This window comes from Cajanus cajan, chromosome 8 (genome assembly GCF_000230855.2).
Source record: "Cajanus cajan strain Asha chromosome 8, NIPB_CcT2T_4, whole genome shotgun sequence".
Taxonomy (NCBI): domain Eukaryota; kingdom Viridiplantae; phylum Streptophyta; class Magnoliopsida; order Fabales; family Fabaceae; genus Cajanus; species Cajanus cajan.
In genome coordinates, this window is record NC_138524.1 from 1,872,765 (window position 1) to 1,896,809 (window position 24,045).

At 33.1% G+C, this 24,045-nt stretch overlaps 3 protein-coding genes across 5 annotated transcripts; 2 read left to right on the top strand and 1 right to left on the bottom strand.

The window, feature by feature from the left end:
* On the top strand, positions 1-12,185 carry LOC109798780 (protein EXPORTIN 1A). Its single transcript, XM_083062822.1, has 32 exons — positions 1-337; positions 632-748; positions 1,477-1,569; positions 1,681-1,752; positions 2,327-2,434; positions 2,505-2,587; positions 3,258-3,396; positions 3,473-3,541; positions 3,632-3,709; positions 3,831-3,893; positions 3,976-4,020; positions 4,325-4,432; positions 4,545-4,643; positions 5,482-5,688; positions 6,080-6,139; positions 6,471-6,581; positions 7,040-7,137; positions 7,218-7,326; positions 7,920-7,985; positions 8,118-8,216; positions 8,307-8,387; positions 8,507-8,596; positions 9,052-9,137; positions 9,284-9,364; positions 9,445-9,627; positions 9,836-9,902; positions 10,130-10,240; positions 10,392-10,499; positions 10,747-10,884; positions 10,975-11,112; positions 11,183-11,287; positions 11,561-12,185. Exons 1-32 carry the CDS (start codon positions 239-241, stop codon positions 11,681-11,683), a joined length of 3,234 nt encoding a protein of 1,077 aa, XP_082918948.1. The 5' UTR covers positions 1-238; the 3' UTR covers positions 11,684-12,185.
* Positions 12,186-14,399: 2,214 nt separating this feature from the next.
* LOC109798880 (uncharacterized) lies at positions 14,400-17,887 on the top strand. 3 transcript variants are annotated; one of them, XM_020359304.3, is made up of 7 exons: positions 14,406-14,618; positions 14,761-14,851; positions 15,196-15,311; positions 15,489-15,548; positions 15,626-15,691; positions 17,220-17,425; positions 17,508-17,887. In XM_020359304.3, the coding sequence occupies exons 1-6, from the start codon at positions 14,562-14,564 to the stop codon at positions 17,415-17,417; spliced, it is 588 nt and encodes a 195-aa protein (XP_020214893.1). In that variant the 5' UTR covers positions 14,406-14,561; the 3' UTR covers positions 17,418-17,425; positions 17,508-17,887. The 3 variants fall into 3 exon arrangements, with proteins under 3 accessions (XP_020214894.1, XP_082918949.1, XP_020214893.1); XM_020359305.3 differs by lacking the exon at positions 17,508-17,887 and having other exon boundaries at positions 14,400-14,618; positions 15,658-15,691; positions 17,220-17,389; XM_083062823.1 differs by having other exon boundaries at positions 14,403-14,618; positions 17,220-17,887.
* A 2,415-nt stretch (positions 17,888-20,302) lies between these two features.
* Positions 20,303-22,383, bottom strand: LOC109798524 (hypothetical protein At1g04090). The gene is made up of 2 exons (XM_020358844.3): positions 22,270-22,383; positions 20,303-21,903 (listed from the first exon to the last, which is right to left on the bottom strand). The coding sequence occupies exons 1-2, from the start codon at positions 22,358-22,360 to the stop codon at positions 20,303-20,305; spliced, it is 1,692 nt and encodes a 563-aa protein (XP_020214433.2). The 5' UTR covers positions 22,361-22,383.
* Between the last annotated feature and the right edge of the window lie 1,662 nt (positions 22,384-24,045).

Consider the following 24,045-nt stretch of genomic DNA (forward strand, 5'->3'; position numbering starts at 1 on the left):
CGCCACACCCTTGCCTTACGTGCGCCTCGCTTCCTTTCTTTCAAACTCTGCTTCAAATTCAAGCTGTCTTTTTCATCTCCCTCTCTCTATATATATCCATTTATTTTAATATTTTTACTAATAAAATTAAAAGTCTTAAGGCCTTCTTTCTCCCTCAAATCTTTCTCTCACGCAGTCTAGGGTTTTTGTTGCTCCTGGCCGTACACTACTCACTCTAGGGTTTTACCACTCTCATTCCATGGCCGCCGAGAAGCTCCGAGATTTGAGCCAACCGATTGACGTCCCCTTGCTCGACGCCACTGTCGCCGCCTTCTATGGCACCGGATCTAAGGAAGAGGTCACTCACTCTGTCTCTCTCTCTTTTTGGTTCTTCCAAACACTGCGCACTTAGACTTAGGGTTTAATCGCTTAATTTAATTTAGCGTTTTCGGTTTGGTAATACTGCAAGTCTGTCGCGACTTTCTACACGAATTCTCCTCTTGCGGAGATATCAATTATTTTAAATCTATTTGGTTCCGTTGTTATTCTAGTGTGATTAATTAGTAATACTGGAACGTCAACTTGTTTCATTTTCGAGAATGTACTATGTAAGGCTATTTTGTGGCTAATTTTGGACACTATGATGGTGCAGAGAAATGCTGCGGATCAGATTCTGCGTGACTTACAAAATAATCCCGATATGTGGCTTCAAGTCATGCATATTTTGCAGAAGACTCAAAATCTCAATACCAAGTTCTTTGCCTTACAGGTTGGTTGTTCATTTAATGTTCTGTTCAAATGCAGGATGAACAGTTATTTTATTAAGAAATTTTGGATTATGAATTTTGTGATCTGCAACGAAGATGCGAGTTTCATATTTCAGCCATAAAATGCCATAACTATTTTCTGGTGTATACTACTGGTTTCCGCTAGCCTACAGCTCAAACAAAGGATGTGTGTTTCATTATAATGCTATAATAATTATGTTTAGACTTTAGAACCTTTTTATTGGGGTTGATTCTAGCGAACAAAATTTGTGGTGGGGATCCATATGTGCTAGGTTGATCATATATTAGTTGGGCATCATATTCAGAAGCATGCTTACTCAAGAACTTTAATTAAGGTGCTTTGCTTTTAATTAGGATTGATTTGAATACATGTAGGCAAGATTGCTGTATTGGAAGTGGTCTTCTTGAGTGTATAGCGTATATTTTCTGAGTTCCTAATCTGCATCCTATAGTTGCCAAGAGGTTTATGGCAAACATAATATTTTTATGTTACGTTGTTGGAGAGGGCCATTGATTTATTTGCTTTTTTTTGTTTAGGGTTTAATACATGTGTTATATGGATTGTTTATATTAAATCAATGCTTCAATTACTATCTGAGCAATGACTTGGGAAGCAAAACTTTTAGGCTTGAAACATGTTTTCCATTTCTCATGTTATTTTAGATACCTTTATTAGTTTATATACATTCTTTCAATCTTGTACATTCAGGTTCTAGAAGGTGTAATTAAGTATAGATGGAATGCATTGCCTGTTGAGCAGCGAGATGGAATGAAAAATTTCATCTCTGACGTTATAGTACAGGTAGGAACCACATTTTATGAAAGCATAAATTTGACCTTTTCAGTTTAACTTTCCTTTTGTGAGTACTAAGTCTCTGCCTCATCAATCTCATTATTGGCTTTTCTTGCATAGCTTTCTAGCAATGAGGCTTCATTTCGAGCAGAAAGGCTGTATGTCAACAAACTCAATATTATATTAGTTCAGGTAAAAATGGAGTTCCTTAACTTTGCTTGACTTATTGTTGATTAGTCTTGGAACCTTCGTTCATTGCATATGTTTTATCCCATCATTTTCCATAAATAACTTCAAGCTAGTTAGGGATGTTATGTCTTTGTTTCTTCTCTGGATCTTTTCAGGGTACCTAACATTTATAAACTGAGCTGAGTTATTCTTTTTATTCTCAAAAATCAAAATATGTAATTTGGTGCATATGGCTCATCGTTTCCTTTTCCATTCACGAATTCAATCTTGTAGCAACTTTTTTTTCTTCCCTTTTTTACTACTCATACATATGTACATACTGGATTTGTGTTCGGGAAAGCTTAATTTATATTAGGATTCAAGATGAAAAAGATCTTTTATGCTGTTTTCTTAGAATTTGGTTGAGATCGTGTATTTTTACTCCTTTATAAATCTGGATTCAGATATATTTGCACTGTACAATTGTTGCATTACTTTCGGAGTTTTTTTTAATTTTTTAATTTTTATTTTTTTGGTATTTATCGTGAATTTGCACTCCTCTTAAAGCTCTATATAATGGTGGGTGCACCTCATGCAGATTTTGAAGCATGAGTGGCCAGCAAGGTGGCGAAGCTTTATTCCTGACCTAGTCTCAGCAGCTAAGACTAGTGAAACAATTTGTGAGAATTGTATGGCTATATTGAAAGTAAGTTTATCCTACTTTACCTTAGATTTTGTTTCTTATGTCAGTTGCTAACCTAAATAAATGTCTGCAGCTCTTGAGTGAAGAGGTTTTTGATTTTTCAAGGGGAGAGATGACTCAGCAGAAGATTAAAGAGCTTAAACAGTCATTGAACAGGTAATTATTGGTAGCCCCACACTATATATCTTTTCGTGCTTGGCATTTCTTTTTTCTTATGTTGGGTGTCTGAGAGGTTTCAAGTTTTAATTACTTGTTTTACAGTAACCAATTTGTAAGGTTGCCATTAAATTTCTTTTTTAACTGTGATGCTATATAATTCTTGATTCACTTTCGTAAAGGCTTAGTTGGTTGTTAATTGTTAACTGCACTTATCAGATGGAAGGTTAGATTGGGTTGATTGTCATAAAATACTTTGTTATTTTTATTGGTAATGGCTTGTCTATTTTGGAGCCAAAATGATTTTTTGAACATTACAAAAAGGGAATTCTTGATACAAACATTTTCTGGTTTAAGAATTGTTTACTATTCAACTGATTAATAACCACATGTTGGCAAATTTACCAATTTGTTTCTAAATTGGAATTATTTTCACCTGAACTTCCTTTGTTGTAAATTTACCATATTGTTTTTCCTTTTTAAGCTAACATAAGTATTGCTTAGGTTACTATAAGCACTTGCTTGACATTTTTACATGTTACTTAGATATCTCTGCTTGCTTCCCATCACCATAAGTCACATATTAAGTGATTGGATGTGTTTTTTCTAATTGAATTTATATGAAAAGTGTCTATTTATCACTAAGATTTTAACTTTTTTTTTTTTGCAGTGAATTTCAACTCATACATGAGTTATGCTTATATGTTTTATCTGCGTCCCAAAGGGCTGAACTCATTCGTGCAACTTTATCTACATTACATGCCTTCTTATCATGGATTCCCTTGGGTTATATATTTGAATCGCCATTGGTAGGTGCAATTTTCAGCTTAAAAAGAACTTGTTTTGGAGGAATTCAGATCTGAAATGTTTTTTGTGTACCTCCAGCTTGAGACTCTCCTAAAATTTTTCCCAGTTCCAGCTTATCGGAACCTAACATTGCAATGTTTAACTGAGGTATATTTCTTCCTTAGTGCTAATGCTTTTACCTAAAATTTTCATCATCAATATAACACTTTTTTTATTTTTTGTTTTTTATGTTTGCAGGTGGCAGCTCTTCAATTTGGGAATTATTATGATGTGCAGTATGTGAAGATGTATAACATATTCATGGCCCAGTTGCAGGTTTATTTGGATTGATCTCTTTTTTTTTCCCTAAAATATACCTGTATTCTTATTCATTTAACTCTACTGAGTATATAATATAATTTCTTTTATTGACTATGGGATGTTGTGTTTCATCTAGGGCATACTCCCACCAACTACAAATATACCTGAGGCATATGCTCAGGGTTCAAGTGAGGAACAAGTGAGTCTTTGTGGAACCTACATGCCTAATTTGCCTGATTAATTGCAAATTATTTGACTGACCCTTTTTTCTGTCTGTGTAGGCATTTATTCAAAATCTGGCACTGTTCTTCACTTCATTTTACAAGGCAAGTTTTACTCTTTTTTTTTTCCTGCTTGTCTATTCATAGGGTTATTTGAATATATGATCATAAAACAGCATGATTTAACACTGAAAGAAATCTGACCTTGCTGAGACTGGTGTCTTTGAGATCATTGTTGACTATTCAATTCATATCATACTATTATTGTGAAAGAATGCGACCTTCCTCAGTCTGGCATATTCTTGTTCACTACAACTCCCCTTCCTTTTCTGTGACATACCATTTTGGGTTGCTTGTTGGATGTTGTACTCTCTATTAAAAGTGTTTTGGTGCCTTTCTGTTTATGCAGGTTCACATTCGCATCTTGGAATCCACTCAAGAGAATATAGCTTCTTTGCTAATTGGACTTGAATACCTTATCAACATTTCGTACGTAGATGATACTGAGGTTTTTAAGGTATGCAGATATTTAGTCTGCATCTGCAAGCTGCATAAGTTTGTGTGCCACTACTGCCTGTTCTGAAAGCCTAAGTTCATGTTGTACTTGATTTGTTAAAATTTTGTTATAGGTCTGTTTGGACTACTGGAATTCCTTGGTATCAGAGTTGTTTGAACCACACCGTAGTTTGGACAATCCTGCAGCTGCTGCAACCATGATGGGACTTCAGGTAATCTCTCCCAAATGCTGCCATGTTGATTGTTGAAATCAGTGATTAAAAATGATATTTTCCCTCACTAAAACACTTACCTAATGAAATATGACTTGGTATTGTAATATTTTTATTGAAAATGTGTGTTAATAAAATTATTTCAGTTTTCTATACTGTTGATTTTGTCCTCATTGATCACAAGTTTTAATTTATTAGCATAGGATCTGTTTAGATAAATTTTTTCATAAGCATTTCTAAGAAAAAGTAAGAAGGAAAACTGAAATAAACTTTTCCATAAACTAAAATTAGATTATGTACAAGTTAAAAAACATATTTTAGAGAATTTATTGAGATGACTTCTACAAATTAGCTTATGCATAAGTTAGTTTTCATTTTTGGGAAGCATATTTAATTTTTCATTCTCTTATGAGTGCTTATGGAAAAGTTTATCCAAACAGGACCATACGATTACCAGATTAAGAAAAGATACATGATGTTAAAGTAATGTACTGAATTAGATGACTAAAATAAATAAGGTGCTTAGGTGTGGATGTGATAACTGTCCTACATGCAGTTTTTACATTTTTGTACTCACTTTTTTTTTGGTTTTCTGTAGATTTGAACATTTTGACTTGTTTGATAGTGTGCCCACGACAAATCTTCATATTTTGAGATAGATCCTTTTCAAATATAAGATGTGTATGGAAAAATAGTTTGGTGTACTTCATTCATGTTTTTTTTTTATTATCTCAACGTCTTTTGTGTGTTTCTACTTTCTAATTTATTAATATCTTCTTTCAAAATATGGTGGCAATATACTATGGTTTTACTGATATTTTATGAATGGAATATGCAGGTACCAGCAATGCTCCCTGGAATGGTTGATGGGCATGGTTCTCAGCTTCTTCAGCGCCGGCAGCTTTATGCTGGTCCCATGTCCAAGTTGAGAATGCTTATGATCTGTCGCATGGCTAAGCCTGAAGAGGTTCTAATTGTTGAAGATGAAAATGGAAACATTGTTCGCGAAACCTTGAAGGACAATGATGTTCTTGTTCAATATAAGGTTATAAGCTGACATCTTAGTTCTGCTAGAATTCAGTGCGAAATATTCATTTATCTAAAATAGGAAAAAATTCTTTCTGTTGTTGTCCTCTGAATATTGTGTTGATAGTTTGCTTGTATACAATATTGCTCTTGATATTTAATAAGGGTTAAAAATGCTAGGCTACTGCTCCTGGTGCAGAATATTCCCCTGATTCAACTCAGATATTCTGAAATATTGTGATTCTATGGTCAAATCTAAACATATGTTGAAGATAAGGCAAACTAGTTATGCTACACATACCAAAATAAAAATCGTTAAATATCAAATGAGAACTAACATCTAAATTAATATCAAATTAGAGTGTAATCCAATTTCTGTCACTTACACTTGTCATTGTTCAATTATACAGATTATGAGGGAGACTCTTATTTACTTGTCACATCTTGACCATGATGATACTGAAAAGCAGGTATGTGGATATGAAGTCCTTTTGTTGATTTGCTCAGAAGTACAATCATATTATTGTTTGGTTACCTTTTATCTGTTTTAATTGTCATCGTAGGCAAACTCATTGTTTCAAATGTGAGAACTTTTATTGTATGGTATAACCAGGATTTCAATTTTCTTAAAATACATTAATGGCTTAAAAAATTGAATAGCCTATAGATGTAACATTGTATGGCTTTTTTATTTTGGATTAGAGTGATATGATGTAAAGGCTACATTATACATGTGTTGTATGTTTACGCTAATATATACTGGCACCTTTATTCAATGGCCTTCTGTTGTGTAATGTCCAGATGCTGAGGAAATTAAGTAAACAGCTTAGTGGTGAGGACTGGACATGGAACAATTTGAATACACTATGTTGGGCAATAGGTTCAATCTCTGGTTCCATGATGGAAGAACAGGTACTGGGAACTTATGCTCTAGTATAATTGATATTATATTCCAATATGCATTGATCAATTTAAATAAGAGGAATTATCTTAATATATTGAGATATTGGCTGTTTGTTTTTCTCAAAGGGATTGAGAAGAACTTTGAATATCATTTAAGTATTTTAATTGTTATCATGTATCAAGTTTGATTTCTAGCTGTGTCTTAATTATTCATAACTTGATAATCTCCGTCTTTGCACATTGGTAGAGCAGGGGTGGTCTGTCTGTCTCTCTTTATAAATGGCCATAATATATATATATATATATATATATATACACACACACATATACATATATAGTTTTATTTTGTCTTATACAGGAGTGATGCATGTATAACATTCATTCTAGACTGATTCAATTTGTTATAAATTTCTGTATTTCTTTTATAGCATTCTTTTATTAGTTTATTTATCTTGAATTTCTTACAGGAAAACAGATTTTTGGTTATGGTGATTCGTGATTTATTAAACCTATGTGAAATCACAAAGGGAAAAGATAACAAAGCTGTTATTGCAAGCAATATCATGTAAGAATTATTTACATGTGTTGTTTTGCCTGTGATTTTCTTGTTAAATACTTTTCTTTAATATATGTTTTCGTTGGCAGGTATGTTGTTGGGCAATATCCACGGTTTTTAAGAGCTCATTGGAAGTTCCTTAAAACTGTTGTGAACAAATTGTTTGAGTTTATGCATGAGACTCATCCTGGAGTTCAGGTAATTTTTTCTCCTTTGAAGCTTACTGACTAACTGTTGTGTTAATATAATGCCAGTCTCTGATTTATTTTTTATTTAGAGCAGCATTTATCTCAAATCATTACATGGAGTACTCTATAGTCCTTTATTTTTTTTAAATATTCATAATTTTGGTATTAGTTTACTACTTCCAATTTTTCCTAGTCCTAATTTTATCAATTTACAAGTGTTTCTAATGTCCTGTAGCTCCTCCTGAACTTTGATTTCTCATTCCTTTGGACTCCTAACTAATTTTTGTTTAACTATAGTAATTTTGACAAGATTCTTCATTACATTGTACTGTAACCTATATAAACATTAATTATCATGCAATTATTTTGTTTCAATATATCTTTTTGGCGTTGATTTTATTTTCTTTTTTCATGTTAATATATTTGGTGTTTAAATAGTATAATTGCATGATAATTAATGTTTCAATATATTTTCTTGTAGTACTTGTGTTTTTTTTTTTTGTGTGCCTGCAATTGCTAAATCTTTCCATAATTTTGTGTTTATATATTTTCTGTTGGAAATGCATTAACATGAAAATATTAATCATGTTTCTTGTGTTTCAGGATATGGCCTGTGACACATTTTTGAAAATAGTCCAGAAGTGCAAGCGTAAATTTGTGATCACACAGGTAATGGTCTACAAATTCCTCCCATTTCCATCTGCCTGATTCCTTAAAAAAGTGACTATTGTATCTTACAAATCTTATGTACATGTTCAGTACGTGAGATAATCACTCACAGTCGCAATGATGTCATTTCAGGTTGGGGAAAATGAGCCATTTGTGTCTGAGCTTTTGACAGGCCTTCCCATAACCATTGCAGATCTTGAACCCCATCAGATACATTCCTTCTATGAATCTGTATGCTTTGAGATATCTTGGATCTCAAGTTCATTGGTTGTAATTTCTATACTTGTGATTGCACATTTAAATTATATTCCTGTATTGTAGGTTGGTCATATGATTCAGGCAGAGTCTGACGCACAGAAGAGAGATGAATTTCTTCAGCGGTTGATGGAGCTCCCAAATCAGGTCCTTTGCTTGAGAAGCTATATTGTTTGCTAAATCTCACTCATGCTATGTGCATGAGTCTGAATTTTTTTTTCTTGAAACAACTATTAAAATGCCTGTGATTCTCCCTTTTTCTTCAGAAATGGATGGAAATTATAGGGCAGGCACATCAAAATGTTGATTTTTTAAAGGATCAGGATGTAATCCGGACAGTGCTTAATATATTGCAGGTATAACTTTGAAATCATTTATATTTTTTGTGTAACTCATCTGTATATTCTTTAATATTTTACTCTCTCCGTGTTATTAAGCAATTTGAATATACAAAGTTTATTTAGTGTATTATGACATGTTGATGTTTGCTCAGTAAAAGACCAGTTTTTCTCCTTGACTCTGTTGTACAGGGCTTTTGAATGGAATAATTTTCCTTATGTAGTAATTAGCAAAACGTAAATGTTTTATTTCTTTTCTTCCTTTGTTTTTCATTGGAAGTTTTTAACAATAATCATTTGAATCTGGTTCCAAAACTGCGACTGACTTTAGCAGAAGGTTTCCTTTTTAGGCTTTGGCTTAGTTTTGATGGGTAATTGTTATGCTTGTAAATTTGTTATCAATCCTGGGTCCCATTATTTTTGGTTATATTGTTACTTGTTAAGGTAGTGATCTGAATCCCTCTCAATTGTAGACAAACACAAGTGTTGCATCTTCTTTAGGGACATATTTCTTGCCCCAAATCTCATTGATCTTTTTGGACATGTTAAATGTGTACAGGTATGTTCTGTTAACTCAATATTTTTTTATATTCTTTGATACTGATAACAAATTTACCCAGCAATAAATAGTTTGATTTAATTATTTACTAAATCATAAATCATCTTCTCCTTTCTGCTGAATACAGTTTTTTTTTTCTGCAACAGAATGTACAGTGAACTTATTTCAAAAAGTATTACAGATGGGGGGCCTTTTGCATCTAGAACATCCTATGTGAAACTTCTACGGTAAGATTAATCAAAGATATATTGGTTTTGTACTATGAAATTTTTATCCACTCTACTTTCATGTGTATTATTTGATGCAGTTCGGTTAAGAGGGAGACACTTAAGCTGATCGAGACATTCTTGGATAAGGCTGAAGACCAACCCCAAATTGGAAAACAATTTGTGCCACCAATGATGGATCCTGTTCTTGGAGATTATGCCAGGAATGTTCCTGATGCAAGGGAATCGGAGGTTTTGTCACTTTTTGCCACAATTGTGAACAAGTATGCTTCTGTCTTTTTCTTTTTGTTTCCTTTATTTATATTGATTGGTCTACGATGATTTATAATCCAATTTCTGTATGTATATGTTGGGTTACATCCTGAGGGTATACTGTAGAGTGGTGATTTCATTGCTATTTTAATTATGAACAGAATGTCTCATTCATGTATGAAAAAAACAGTATATCTCATTCATCTCTATCTCATCCAGGTATAAAGCTGCAATGATAGAAGATGTACCTCGCATATTTGAAGCTGTTTTTCAGTGCACACTTGAGGTAACCATGTAGGATATTCAGCTGTGATGGGAATGTACTAGTTTATTATTATCTGTGATTGAGCCCCTGGTGGTGGTTGGTTTTATATGCATTATGTAGAGGAACTGCAAATGATGCATCAAATAACTTGTAATTTCTAACGACTGTGTAATGACTAATGACAAATAATTATTGTACATCTGCAGATAAGTATCCTCTTAACTGTATTTTTTTATTCTGTTTCACAGATGATTACAAAAAATTTTGAAGACTACCCAGAGCATCGGCTCAAGTTCTTCTCTCTACTCCGTGCCATAGCTACTCATTGTTTTCCTGCATTAATCTGCTTGTCAAGTCAGGTTGTGTTTTTTGCCCCGTTCTGGTTGCAATAAATCAAATGTCATGTCTGTTTTTTTTTTTTTTTTGTTTTATCTGTTGTTGACTATGATCATGTTGTCAAAATTTGAAATACTCTAGTCTGTGCCTCATGTTATTTGTGATCTATGCCAGCAATTGAAGCTTGTTATGGACTCAATCATATGGGCATTTCGTCATACAGAAAGAAATATAGCTGAAACTGGGCTGAACCTGTTGTTGGAGATGCTGAAAAAGTTTCAGGTGTGGTCTTCATAAATTATTTTGTTTACAACTCGCCCCTAACCTTCTTAGGTTCTTTCTGCATACTTAATTTTCTTAGTTTATTGTAAATTTCCTGATTTAGAAGGATTTCTTACAAAACCTTGTTTCACTTTCTGTATCTTTTTTTTTTTTTTTCCATCCACACAAAGACTAATTTTGTTCTGGTTCTTACCGTGCTAATGCATATACCTTCCAAATATTTTGGTTGAATGTCTGTTTATAACAGGGTTCAGAGTTCTGTAATCAGTTTTATCGGTCATACTTTTTGACAATTGAACAAGAGATATTCGCTGTCTTAACTGACACTTTTCATAAGCCTGGGTTCAAATTACATGTCTTGGTGCTTCAGCATTTGTTCTGTTTGGTACGGTATCAATATCCTGCTTTATTTATTTATTTTTTGTTTTACTAGTTAGTAAGAAATAATGAAAATAACAAGTTTGATCTTTTTCAGCTGGAAACTGGTGTCCTAACTGAGCCTCTTTGGGATGTTGCTACAAGTCCATATTCATACTCAAGTAATGCAGTGTTTGTACGTGAGTTTACCATAAAACTTCTAAGCACTTCATTTCCCAACATGACAGCATCAGAGGTAATTGGAGTGACATAAATAATATTTGTTCCCTTCCTTGAACAAGATACTAATTTCAAGAAATTTGCAGGTTACCCAATTTGTTAATGGACTCTTTGAGTCCACCAATGATCTCTCAACGTTTAAAAATCACATAAGAGATTTTCTTATTCAGTCAAAAGAATTTTCAGCTCAGGTATTGCTTTATTTAGTGTCACTGCTTACATTGTGCTATTAATAGGGGTTTTCCGTTGACTGATTACAAGAATCGGGGAACTGATTACCTGCTATTTTACTAGCTTATTAGTGAAATTGATGTTTTTTGGTTTGCTTTAATGCACTTTAAATTATTAATTAGACTTGCTACTTACCCTCATTAAAAATGTATTGTGGTGGTATTGACACTGAGATTATATTTTTACCTGTAATTACAAATCCGAGGCTTATCAATTGTGCTTCTCTACTGCAGGATAACAAAGATCTATATGCTGAAGAGGCTGCAGCTCAGAGAGAGAGAGAACGACAAAGAATGCTTTCTATTCCAGGGCTTATTGCCCCAAGTGAGTTGCAAGATGAAATGGTGGACTCATAGATAGGGTGAACAGTGGGAATTAATAGTAATACAGTGTTTCACAGGCTTCGATTCAATCCATTGCCATATATTTTGAAGAGATGCAGCGTTTTCCTCTTCCCAATATTTAAAAGTTGGGAGTGGCTTGGCAAGGGTTCCTGATTTCAGAGTTTTCGCTGACCGGGGACACTGCTGCCTTGTCCATTGGGTGAGTGTAGATTATTCAATTACTAATTGGGGATCATTTTGTAAGGGATTCATGAAGACATCTTTATATAGAATCGCAGGATGGAAGAAGACTCATTCCGAGTATTGATGACTCCTTAGGTGTAACCTCCTAACCTCAGGCGGTTGGTTTGTGCAGAAAACCCTTGTGGTTTGATATTTTGTATTTTTTTCCTCACCAATTAATTTTTAGGGATATTGATGTACCATGAGTGCATTTAATATATGGTTTCATGAATTAGTGTGTTATATAATGTGCTCCATTTTCCTCGTAAGAGAGAAGATATTTTTTATACTACTATTGCCTCTCAGTTGTTTTACATTGTTGAAGTAGCAAGAAATTATAGTATGAGAAGATAATCAATTAGAAATTTAGTCAGGCAAGGTGAGAAACTAAGGTCTGAGTAAGGAATCGGAGTGGGAAAAAGCTCCTCTTATAAGTAGTCGGTTGGGATCATGAATAAATATTGGATTGTGTTTATATTTTGTTGTGGAATACTCGTTAAATAATTTTTACGGTCTCTAATTTCAAGATGTTCTATGAGAATAAGTATTCAAGATTTGACGGATTCTAGTGTGGGATGGTAGATGAATATCTCACTGTGGAAGATCAATTTTTAATAATTCGATATATTAATTTTAAATAAATGGTCAGTTTTTTCATTATTTTTTTATTTGTATTTTTTTTTTCACGTTCCCACTATGTTCCTGAATCCGTAATGTTTCTCCTCTCCCTCCACCTACTTGTCACCTTCTTCCTCTTCACCATGGCTTCTACTTTCTGATTTTTAACAAATTCCTTTTCCTCTCCATTTCTAGCAAGCACATCACTGATCACCACAAGGATATCGAACTGCACCTCACCACTCAGATGATATTGCTCTTTATAAATCCTCGATGTTCTGCGATAATATGGTTGGGAAAAGAAAAGGGGGAAGAAGAGAAGGAAAGGAAAGAGAGTAGAGGAAGTGGTTATATTGGAAGTTGCCTCTAACGGAGGAGTTCTCGATTTTTCCTCATAATTTTTGGAGGTCCTTTCTCTTTCATTGTTCTATGCGTATTTTAGTTGCAAGGTTTGAGTATTGTGTTTTCTATGGGGAGGAATTTAGAGGAGAGGTATTCTTTTGTGTTTTCTGTGATGAATGCTTTTGATTATAGGTGTATGATAGTGATTCACAATTTTCATAGAATTGACTTCTGTTTTTGATTATTACTTTGTTATTTTTAATCATGTGATTGAAGCAAGATTGACACAGAACAAATGAACAAAGAGTTGCAGGAGAGATGAGGTGGGATAGAAGGGCATATTGGGAAAAAGAAGAAAAAAATAAATAAAGAAGATTTCTAATCATTTTGAAAGAGATCCGCTCCTCACTTTCTTTGTAGATTTTGCTCCATGGTTGCGCTATGTCTCAGCTCCATTGTCACTCTTTGTTAATCACGTATTTGTTATTTACAAGTTTCAAATCCAATATCTTGTTTAGAGGTACTGAATTCAAATATCACTCGAATTAATAATTTAATATTATACTTATCATTAAATTATACAAGAAATGTGAAAATATTATTGTATACCAAAGTTTATACTCCAAAGTCCAAAGTCAATAATCATTGATAAATGTTAATTAAGGAACTTAAAGAGATGAAAAATAATATTTATTTATCAAATTCTCTTCAGCATCAAGAAGCATATCTATTTAAGGGAAATGCCAATAATACTATCTTCACATATTTTAGTGAAGCATACAACTAAATTAAGAAAAAAAGATTCATTAAATAATATACAATACCAACAAATTTTGTAATTTTTAATTAATTTTAGTCAATAATAAAGTGTTTGTAAATGAATGTTAGAAAAAACATTGCTAGTATTTTTTATATTTTTTTAATAGGAGTAAAAGATAAAAAAAAAAAAAAATTTAATATTTTATGCCTTTATATAAATTATAAAATATCTTATAAAAAGAATTGTCATTTCTTTTTTAATTGTGTCATATGATTAAAATGAAAAAAATATTTATAAAACAACATTAAACATTATTAGCCATTTTAATAAGCTCGTAGTATTATTAATTACTTTTAAATATCATTTAATACTTCAATTGGCACTCTTAACTGCCTGTTAATAATTACATTTATATACTCTCATCCAATTATGATTAAAAAAAATATAATTGCACATGTAAATAATGACATGGGGTATGAAACAATTGATAAAAATAAATAATAAATACATAATATTAATAATTGTATAAAATTACTTTCATATTCAAAAAAATTATCATGTGGTAATTTTTTCCTATTAATTATCACGTGGAAGTTAATTTGTAGCAGTTAAGCATAACATTTTTTTTTTGATAGAGAAGAATATATTCCTGCTATATTTTTTTTTTAATATTCTTTAACATTGCAGAAAAATGTTTATTGTTGACACTTGACACAGGCGAATAATTTTGTTCGAGATAAGTGTATATAATAAAGTAAAAACGAAAAGATGAAGATTCTTATTTTTTTATTATTTATATTTGTGTTATTGAGGTGTTGTGAAATTGTTGTCCAAAATCAAAACTCGAAGCTGGGGGAAGGCAACGCAATCGAATTCCCTTCCCTTTCAATTCCAATTTCAATCTCGATTTGATTTGATTTGTTTTGGTTTGATCGCACACACAGAGGCATGGGTCAAACTTTTCGGAAGCTCTTCGATACCTTCTTCGGCAATACCGAGATGCGGGTCTCTTCTTTCTCCATTTCCTTTTAATAATCATGAATCAATGTCATTCTTGCCTAATACCGTGATTTTTTGCCTGATTTCAAACCGTTTGCTGATCAATAAAGGATGATGATGCAATTCTTAATCTTTATTATGGCTTTAGGTTGTGATGCTTGGTCTTGATGCTGCTGGCAAAACAACTATACTGTATAAGCTCCACATTGGAGAAGTTTTATCTACTGTTCCTACAATTGGTGGGTTTTATCCTATGAACTCATAATTTAATTGTTATTTTCATGTTCAATTTTAGACAGGTTTCTTGGCATAAGCTAATTAAGCCATTTCTGTGGTGCTAGCAAAAGGATGTTAAGCATGTGCTTGTCAATTATTTACTTAGTATGTAGGTGTTTTGCTTCCGCGTTGACAGTGTGAAGTAATGGAAATCTTTTATTAATGGAACTGGATTCAGTTAGAACCAAAAATAATATATATATATATATATATATATATATATATATATATATATATGTATATGTATATATATATATATATGTATATGTTGTTTGTTTAAGGCTTATAAATTTATAGCGTTTTGCAGGTTTTAATGTGGAGAAAGTTCAGTATAAGAATGTTGTTTTCACTGTTTGGGATGTCGGAGGGCAAGAGAAATTAAGGGCACTTTGGAGGCACTATTTTAACAACACTGATGGTTTGGTGAGAATTAGTTTCCATGATTTTATGTGTTTTATCTTAATGAAAACACAACTTATGCAATTTGGTATCTTGTGAAATTTATCTTCTGTTACAATCATTGATCTATCCAATAGAACTGAAAAGAGAGGATACACGTCTATAGTTGCCGGGTTGATACGTATGTGCATATTTATGCAGATATATGTTGTTGATAGTCTGGACCGCGAAAGGATAGGGAAAGCAAAGCAGGAATTTCAGGTGGTAAAATCTAAACATGCACACATACACCATATTTTTCCAAACAGATTTTGAATAGATCTATGGATTACTTGCAGACAATCATAAATGATCCATTTATGCTCCACAGTGTCATCTTGGTGTTTGCCAACAAACAGGACCTGGTATGTGAATTGATTTACATTGTTTACCGAGTATACTACAAGAGTTAGTAGTGTGGTATAATTAATGCATGTAGCAGTACCAAACAGTGCAGGTAAGTTTTATGTTACAAAAATCATTGAAATGGTAAAAATATTTGAAAATTAGTTAAAAGGTTTAAAATTTTCCCGTCAATAGGCCACTGTCCAAAGGAATCAATTGCAGTAGAAAATATTTGTTATTTACAAGCTACTCGCTGACAACAACCTTCACTATTTTTATATGTAACCATTATTAGATGCATGACATATCTAACAGAAACAGTGTGTGGCAAACTTACTCACTTTCCACCATATGAGAATTATCAACCAACTTGGGAAAGCTAGATAAATTTATACCTACAGAAAAAAAGTAAAGCATTTGTTGAGTGCTTGTTCCCATCATTGGTCCAACTGAGCTACACAAACTTATGATAATAAAATGTCATTGTATATTTAGAAAACACCTTGCATGGAGGGTAGACTCTTGCAAAAAAAAAGTTCAAAGTATATTTTCCATAAGTTATTAGAATTTAGTGCCAAACTAGTTAACTAGGAGCTAGTTGACTTTGTGTCTGTTGTCTAAGTTGGAAAGAAGATATAAAACTTTGGGCTGTTTGACCCAATTTTTCGATGGCTTAAAAGCTTTAAAATTAAAGCCCAAAATAAGATTTTTAAAATAAACTAGAAGTTGTTTGTCCTTTTTAGCTTAAATGCTCCTTCAAAACCAAAAGTTTTGTTTCTTTGTCACACATCAATTAGTTCCGGATGAGAGGGAGATAGGCTAAGGTGTGCGACTATTTTTAAAGCTATAATTTATCCTTTGTTTCACATCCTTCACTTAGACATTTTTTAACAGTTACCCCCACCCCCACCCCCTCCCTTTTCTTTATAAAAAAAATAAGCTCTTTATATTTTTAAGAACTTCTCCTAATGTGTTTGGTCCAACTTCTTTTAGAGAGAAGAAAAACTAGAAAAAGATTAGGCCAAACACTACCATAGAGTATTACAACCTCTGTAATTTCAAATCTCAAGGAAGGTTACTGTAATTTCTTAATTTTTTTTAAAATTCAGAGTGCTGAGGAAAAGGAACAAAAAAAAAAAAGTTTGGCTGAACAAATATCTTTTTCTATTTTCTGGGTAATATTTTCTATCAATAATTTTTTGTTTCCTTCTTGTTCATGATTCCACATGACCATAAAAATAAATGTGTGATCAAGTTACTTCAAGACTCAATAACTCATTGTATACATTGAATTTTAATGATCCAACCTTTACATTACTGCATAAAAGCATGACTGCATAGGTTCCATTCCCAATAGGTATTTAGTTTCATGAAATGGTACTTCTCTATCTTGCAAAAATAACCCGCACTCTATGATTATCAATATTCTGTAATACTGGCTGCTGGCAGGCCATTCATCAAGTCTTATTCTATTCTTTTCTTTTCCTCTCCTCCAAAGTTATTCTCAAGTGTAGTTATAATGGTGAGTATTTTCCTTTTCTTTTCCAGAGAGGAGCAATGTCACCAAGGGAAGTATGTGAAGGATTAGGTCTCTTTGATCTCAAGAATAGAAAGTGGCACATACAAGGCACTTGTGCTCTTCGGGGAGATGGCCTTTATGAGGGCTTGGATTGGTTGTCCACAACTCTGAAGGAGAGAAAAGCTGCCGGCTACTCTTCAATAGGACTAGGAACTTCATCCTTCTAATTTTCAAGGTTTGAATTATCGTCTTATTCAATCAATAGCTACCTTCCTCGTTATCAGCCAATTACATTATACTTGTATTCTCCACTGCAGCGGTATTTTGGCCTAGGGTTTGGCGATAGATGAACGTGTAGGGTGTGTGGTCAGTTCTAAGTCGATGTAATTGATAATTAATTCTTTCGGGTTACATCTGAAGCTCTGGCGAGTATGGAGTTGCTTTGCCTTTCAGGGTGCTTAAGATTTGTGACTTGCTTCAATTATAAGAGTTTGTGCATGACGAATGATTAACTAAATTCTTTTGCCATATTGATATCCCTCGTGCACTGGATAGATGGTCATGTACTAGATCACTTGTTCATTCTCCCTCGATTTCCCCCATCTCACACATTGTAGTGTGTCTGTGATTGTTGTGCCTGTGGTGATTCATAAAAATAATGATTCTGACTGACAAATGCATGGGGATATTGTCATGATTTTCCCTTCGCCTTCGTTTTCTTGTGATTCAATTCAATTAGGTGGTTGCAATTATTTACATTACCGTCTTTTCGTTTGCTTATAAGTTATAATTCAGCCACGTCTATTGAAATATTTGGAAATCGTTATTACAAATGCTTTTATGGAGCCACCCCCACACGTGTTGTAAATTTTGAGATTATCAAATGCACACTAGGTTTGGCAATCGACAAACATTTGTGTCCGAAGTAATCCCCATATCAATATCCTTTAAGTATCTGTACACGTGTATTCGGAATTATTACTTATATTTAGTTAAATGAAATTTTAATATGATTTTCTAACAAATTAGTAAAACAATAGATATCTTTTCAATATTAAAATTAATTATAAGAATGAACAAAAACTATTAATTAAATGTGTAATACTTGAGTAAAAAATAATTCAAATATTTTCTCAATCTCAATTATAAAATATATCTAATATTTTTAAGTCAATAAGTAATCATGTTTGAATGTAATGACATTTCAGAATTTATTTCTTTTTTCATTGTGAAAAAGAGTTTGTCATTATTTAGTATTTTTATTTTTAAAATTCTTAAATTGTTAATGGTTTTTAAATTTTATTTATGTTAAAATTTCTTTTTTATTCGCTCTCAAATCCAATTTTTAACTAATTTTATTTTTTTTATAATGAAATTTTGTTGGTTTTGAATTGTAACGAGTGTTGTTCTCAAATTAAGTCTTTTCATTTTTTCCTCTAGATCTAGTATTTTTCCTTAGATATTATCTACTTTTTTTTTTCTTTTTATTTCGTAGCTTTTTTGGTTTATATTTTAAAATTTTAGTTTAATTAAAAATATTGATAAAAAAATAAAATATAGCAGCTATGTAATCATTCAATTTTGACCATTCACCAATAAGACCTAGAAAGCTTTACAAATTTCATATTAAATAGTTAGTATAAAGCCTTTCAGTATCGAAGAAAAATGAGAATCATGTATCAGATACAGTGTAGGAAAGAAAGAGAAACAAATATAGAAAGATGAATAAAAGAAATAAAATGAAGACAATATTAAAATATGCAAGTTCAGTTGAAATAGTTTAGAAATTAAAAAGACCTCTCAAGTCTTTTGGTGTGGTGATGTGATTGAAATCATATTTATTATCCGAAAATGATCGAAAAAAGGAATTACTATTACTAGTATAAAGAAGATAAATGTTGAAAAAGAAAAGATTCAGTCGAAAAGATAGGAAAAGAAATTTCTCCTCCAAAATACTTTTTAAGTTACTAATTGTTATACGTAATTTTTGACATACTCGAAAGTAACTGCTCAGAGAAATTAGAAAAATGTCTGGAGGTCTAGGGTGATAAAAGTCAGTTTTCGATTATATTAGAAATTTAGAAGTAAAGGTAGTTATTGACATTTTTTAAGAAGTTATTGGATGATTGTACATGTGTATGGTTTATACTAATTAATCATTGTAGTATTTTTCTTTAAATACTTAAATCACATGTTTGTTAAGGATTAGAAACACTTTATATGAGTTTATTCTCTATACCATTGAATCTACTTTCATTAATGACTTTTGGAACAAGTGTTTGAATTTTTGTACCACTTTTCTTTCATTAATGACTTTTGGAACAAGTGTTAGAATCACCTGGCATGTAATACATTTTATTTTTATTTTTTGTCTTGTTACAATTTCTTAATCCATATGATTTCTTCGATTGAAATATATAGTGATTGACTGATCACTATTAAAATTAATCTAATTGAACCAACTTTCATGATAGTAATTAAATTATTCATAAAAATCATAATTTATTAATGAAACGTATTTATCTCTAAAAACATACTTGAGTTGAAAACGAATAGATGGTTAGTTCCTATCCTATATAAAGAATTCAGGTTAACGAAATTCACCAAAAACACTGATATAAGTTTAAATTGAAGTGTATTTTGGGGATTAAATTGAAGAGTTGAGTTCTACCAAGACTTACCGACTTACCATTAAAACTATCCAAAAGGTATTTTCACTGTCAGCAGACGCTACATTGGTTTTTGCGGTATATGCCGAAGAAAACACGCAGTGCCATATTACTTTTCTCGCTCGCAAGAGTTACAGGAACATGATTCTTTGACACGATTCCATGCTTGCTAGCATTTCTAATTTATCATGGAAACATGGCAGCTATACTGTCCCATGCTAAACAAATTTGGGTGTGTTGAACAATTGATATATTTGCGATTCCATTGTGAGAGGTGGCAAGTGTAAGAATTCTCATTCAGTCCAAAAATCGTGAGATATTTACAGCTACTATGTTAGTAACGCACAAATCATTAGCCAAACAACTACATAACAGTCTAAAACTTGCACTGACCAATAGCCAGTGGCAGTGTGATATGAACACCAACAATAACATATATAAAATCACCATCTTTCATCCTCTATCCAATTATTCTTCTCTTTTGGCCCAGTGGGACCTTCCTCACCATAAAGTTCCACTGGAAACTTGTTAAATAAGTTCCTAACCGGATATTTAAGTATGCGAGGAAGAGCATTGATTACCTTATCCAGCTCAGTTTTTCTATCATAAACAATTTTGGGGCCCCACTCTCTCATAAACTGCAACCATTGAGGCTCAGTGACATCATTTTTAAGATACTCAGCTGCAACAAGCTCATAGTGAATACTAGAATCCACATACAAATTACTGCGAGCAGCATCATTCCTAATTCCAATCCCAAGTTTTGGAGAACCTTGGATACATGTTCCCGGACGAGGGTAACTTGCATGTCCAAATTTTGATGAGTAAACAATAGCTTTATTGCCTCCAATATAGTCCAAGTCATATGCATCCACCCATTCACCTCCACTGTGCTGAGAGAAGTATATGCTATATAGTTCTCCACTGAAATTGCATATACGAAGTGTAAAATGCTCCCAGTCACCAACATGTTCTCCAATCTTGCTCATTGTTACATTCTTAATTCCAATTTTCAGAGTGGCTGGCCCATTGAAAGGGCAAAACACCCACATTGCAATGTCATTAAAAGTTCCACCAAGTGCTGGCTTCACATGAACATAAAGCCTTGCACTCTTCAAGTCCCCACGTTTCACAAAATCCCTTCGACCATCACTTGGCAAGTCTATCCAAAACTTCCCATCATTTGATCCCCCAGTTGGTAGATTTGAGCCATTTGCATCAATTTCCTCTCCTTTAGACACACCCTTTGTGTACAACATGGCTCCATTTTTAAAAAACCAATCCACAGAAGATGGCAAGTAAGTTTCATCAGGATGAAAGAAAACAGTAGGGCCATAATGGTTAATAAGTGCATGTATTTGCTGCAAATTTGGCATTGCTGGTAGCACATGATTTAGGTTCTTCAAGCATGCAACAGGAAGCTCTTCTCTCATGTTCAAGCCATTGCTGCAGAAAAATGTCCCAACAGAAACTCCTTTCCCTATCATGCCACGATCACAAGGTCTCAAACTCCAAACCTGAAATGAAAACTCTCGATTTCTAGAACCAACAGTGAGTATTTGGCGGTATGTTTGACACTTATCAGTGAGGTCAGAACGAACACAGCACATTTCATCCAACAAAGGCTTGTCAGGGTTGTTTTTTACCAAGTAGCCAAGAGCATTGTAACCTTCAGGAGGTTCAGGTAGCCAAAAGTATACACCTGGCATTTCCATTCTTCCTGAATATTGATTCCAAACTAACTTAAAATCACGGGGATTCTTCAGAGGAGGTAACTTATCTTGGTTGCAAATATCGTCAGCAGTTTTGGGCATGCAAGTTTCCACTTCCCTTGCAACAAGTACAAAACCATGTAAAGGCTTGTCAACAGGTTGACAATAGTGACCAAGGATATGGAAACTATCAGGTACTCCTACAGGCCTATAGAATGCAACAGCACTTTTTGTATCTGGCAAAAAACTGCTTCTCCAAATAAACTCAAACTTGTTAACCTTGGAAACTTGTATTTCACCAAGATTTACAAATCCGGAAGCAAAACCTTGTCCTGTAATGAAATAAACAATATAAATTAGTTTAGAGAGGTAACTTAATGTTCTTTTCTCAAAATGCTACGTGGCATTGAGACTGCAATGTTATGCGAGCACAACACTAGTCATGGATGATACCACACCAATCTATCAGAACCGAAACATGGCATGGAAATAAATGATAATCCGGAAAGGAATGAGAATGAGAGAAAGCAATTTCATCAACTTTGCATAGGAAGACAGACAAAGGGAATTTGCATGGAGGATGAAAAAAGGAGATGCATTGTTGCCCTCAAAAGCAAAATAATAAAAATAAAAATGCATATTACTATGATATGATGAAAAATTTAGTGATATGAAAGAAAAGGGACATAAATTGACACCTTGAGGCCATTGAGGAATTGGAGCCGGAAGAGAAAAGGTTTGAGGGGAAGACGATTGAGCGATTGTATATGTAATTTCCATCAAGCGCATGCGCAGAGCTCAGTTTACAAAATCATTTTACGATTTTTGTTTAAAGATTCGTAAATAATAACGTGCAGTGCATGTGCATGGCCTTTTCTCACCCACCGAAAAACATTGCATGGCTCTTGCAAACAAAAGGATAAAAGGTACATGAATATTAATGATAGAATATTTGATTTTGGGGCAAAAGCAGATTTCTTCATCAATGCAATACGGAAGCAAGCTCAATTTTTATTATGAACATAATTTGATGTTATGTTTTTGATATGCAATGGCTGTTGAAATATGGGCTTTAATTTTCACAGTGACACCTCTTTTCCTCTTTCCATTTCCCAGGTTTTCTTTTCTTTCATTGTATCCTTTCATCGAGTAAATGATATTTTGGTCTATCAATTTGGAAGGGTGAAAAGATGAAAAAGGTAAGTGTCGAAATTAAAATCCTTAAAATATAATGATAAGGTTATTATATATATCTGAATTAGTCGGGAATTAGTTCTTTTTAAAGATAGTTGCAGAGATTATAGTTTACCGACTATTTATTGATGTGTTGGACTTCATTAATTGAAATATAAGAAATTTTTAATAATCAAAGGAATAAAACAAAATTATTGTTTCATTGTGTGGATATTTTTCGTGATGGAACGGAAAAAATATTATTCCTAATTAAAAGAAAAGAAAAGCAAAAAAAAAATAATCAAATTCATTCCATTACAATTTCAATAGTTTAAAAAATAAAATATAATATACTTCATTTTTTTATGTCAATTCATATTTTCCATCAATAAATTATTCGTAATCTAGTTCAATATAAATGACAGGGTAAAACTTTTCAACCATACAAACTTCAAATTTTAAATACTATTTGTTGGTACCGGAAAATGAATTCGGAGGCACTCGAAATACAGAGGTGCTTTAAATCCTAGGTGATCGGAAAAAGGCAAAGAAGTTTCTGAGGAAGGACACGAAGACACTTTTCGTGAAACTCTCGAAATCATTGTACCAGGAAGGACATGAAGACACTTTTCGAGAAACTCTCGAAATCATTGTACCAGGAAGGACACGAAGACACTTTTCGAGAAACGCTCGAAATTATTGAACTAGGAAGGACGCTGTTCAAGAGAAAGGCTCACAGTCTCGCAACCTCTCAAAGTACAAGAAAAATCAGGAAACACTCGAGTAATATATTTTTCGTTGGTAACTCGAAATCCCAAGAATCCGGACATACACGAACACACTTCGCAACCTCTCAGAATGAAGAACTTAAAAGAGACACGATTTAAGAGCGGTTGAAGTAAATCATGGGATAAGTGTCAAAGGCTGCAGAACGGTTTGGGGAAGTTAATGAACAGTTCCAAGAGTTATCCAAAGACGTGCCCGGGAATAAGCCACGAGGTCGAGGTGGAAGTTTAGAACGGTTATGCACTTCCGGGGCACGTCAGAAACAGTTACCTTTCCCAAATCTTTGTCTATAAATTAAACGAGTCATGCTCGTAGCAGGGGGTCGAAAATCTAATTCCCACAATACCTCACATGCACTCCGCAGCCTTTGCATAAGGCATACTGTGCGTACGAGACAGCTTTGGGTACGATTTCTCGACCACCTTTCTTTTTCCTTTTTTAGGAGTAGCATAACATAGCGTAGCATAGCATAATCTAGTCTAGTGTAGTGTAGTCATTCTAAACACGTTTCGTTA

What these genes read in the sequence shown, in the direction of transcription:
- LOC109798780 (XM_083062822.1), top strand. Translation starts at nt 239, where the DNA reads ATGGCCGCCGAGAAGCTCCGAGATTTGAGCCAACCGATTGACGTCCCC. An exon ending in TATTCATGGCCCAGTTGCAG is followed by an intron (nt 3,710 to 3,830) that starts GTTTATTTGGAT and finishes TGTTTCATCTAG; the next exon opens with GGCATACTCCCACCAACTAC. An exon ending in GACATGTTAAATGTGTACAG is followed by an intron (nt 9,138 to 9,283) that starts GTATGTTCTGTT and finishes TTTCTGCAACAG; the next exon opens with AATGTACAGTGAACTTATTT.
- LOC109798880 (XM_083062823.1), top strand. Translation starts at nt 14,562, where the DNA reads ATGGGTCAAACTTTTCGGAAGCTCTTCGATACCTTCTTCGGCAATACC. An exon ending in TCGGCAATACCGAGATGCGG is followed by an intron (nt 14,619 to 14,760) that starts GTCTCTTCTTTC and finishes TTATGGCTTTAG; the next exon opens with GTTGTGATGCTTGGTCTTGA. An exon ending in TTGCCAACAAACAGGACCTG is followed by an intron (nt 15,692 to 17,219) that starts GTATGTGAATTG and finishes TTTCTTTTCCAG; the next exon opens with AGAGGAGCAATGTCACCAAG.
- LOC109798524 (XM_020358844.3), bottom strand. Translation starts at nt 22,360, where the DNA reads ATGCGCTTGATGGAAATTACATATACAATCGCTCAATCGTCTTCCCCT. An exon ending in AATTCCTCAATGGCCTCAAG is followed by an intron (nt 21,904 to 22,269) that starts GTGTCAATTTAT and finishes ATTTCATTACAG; the next exon opens with GACAAGGTTTTGCTTCCGGA.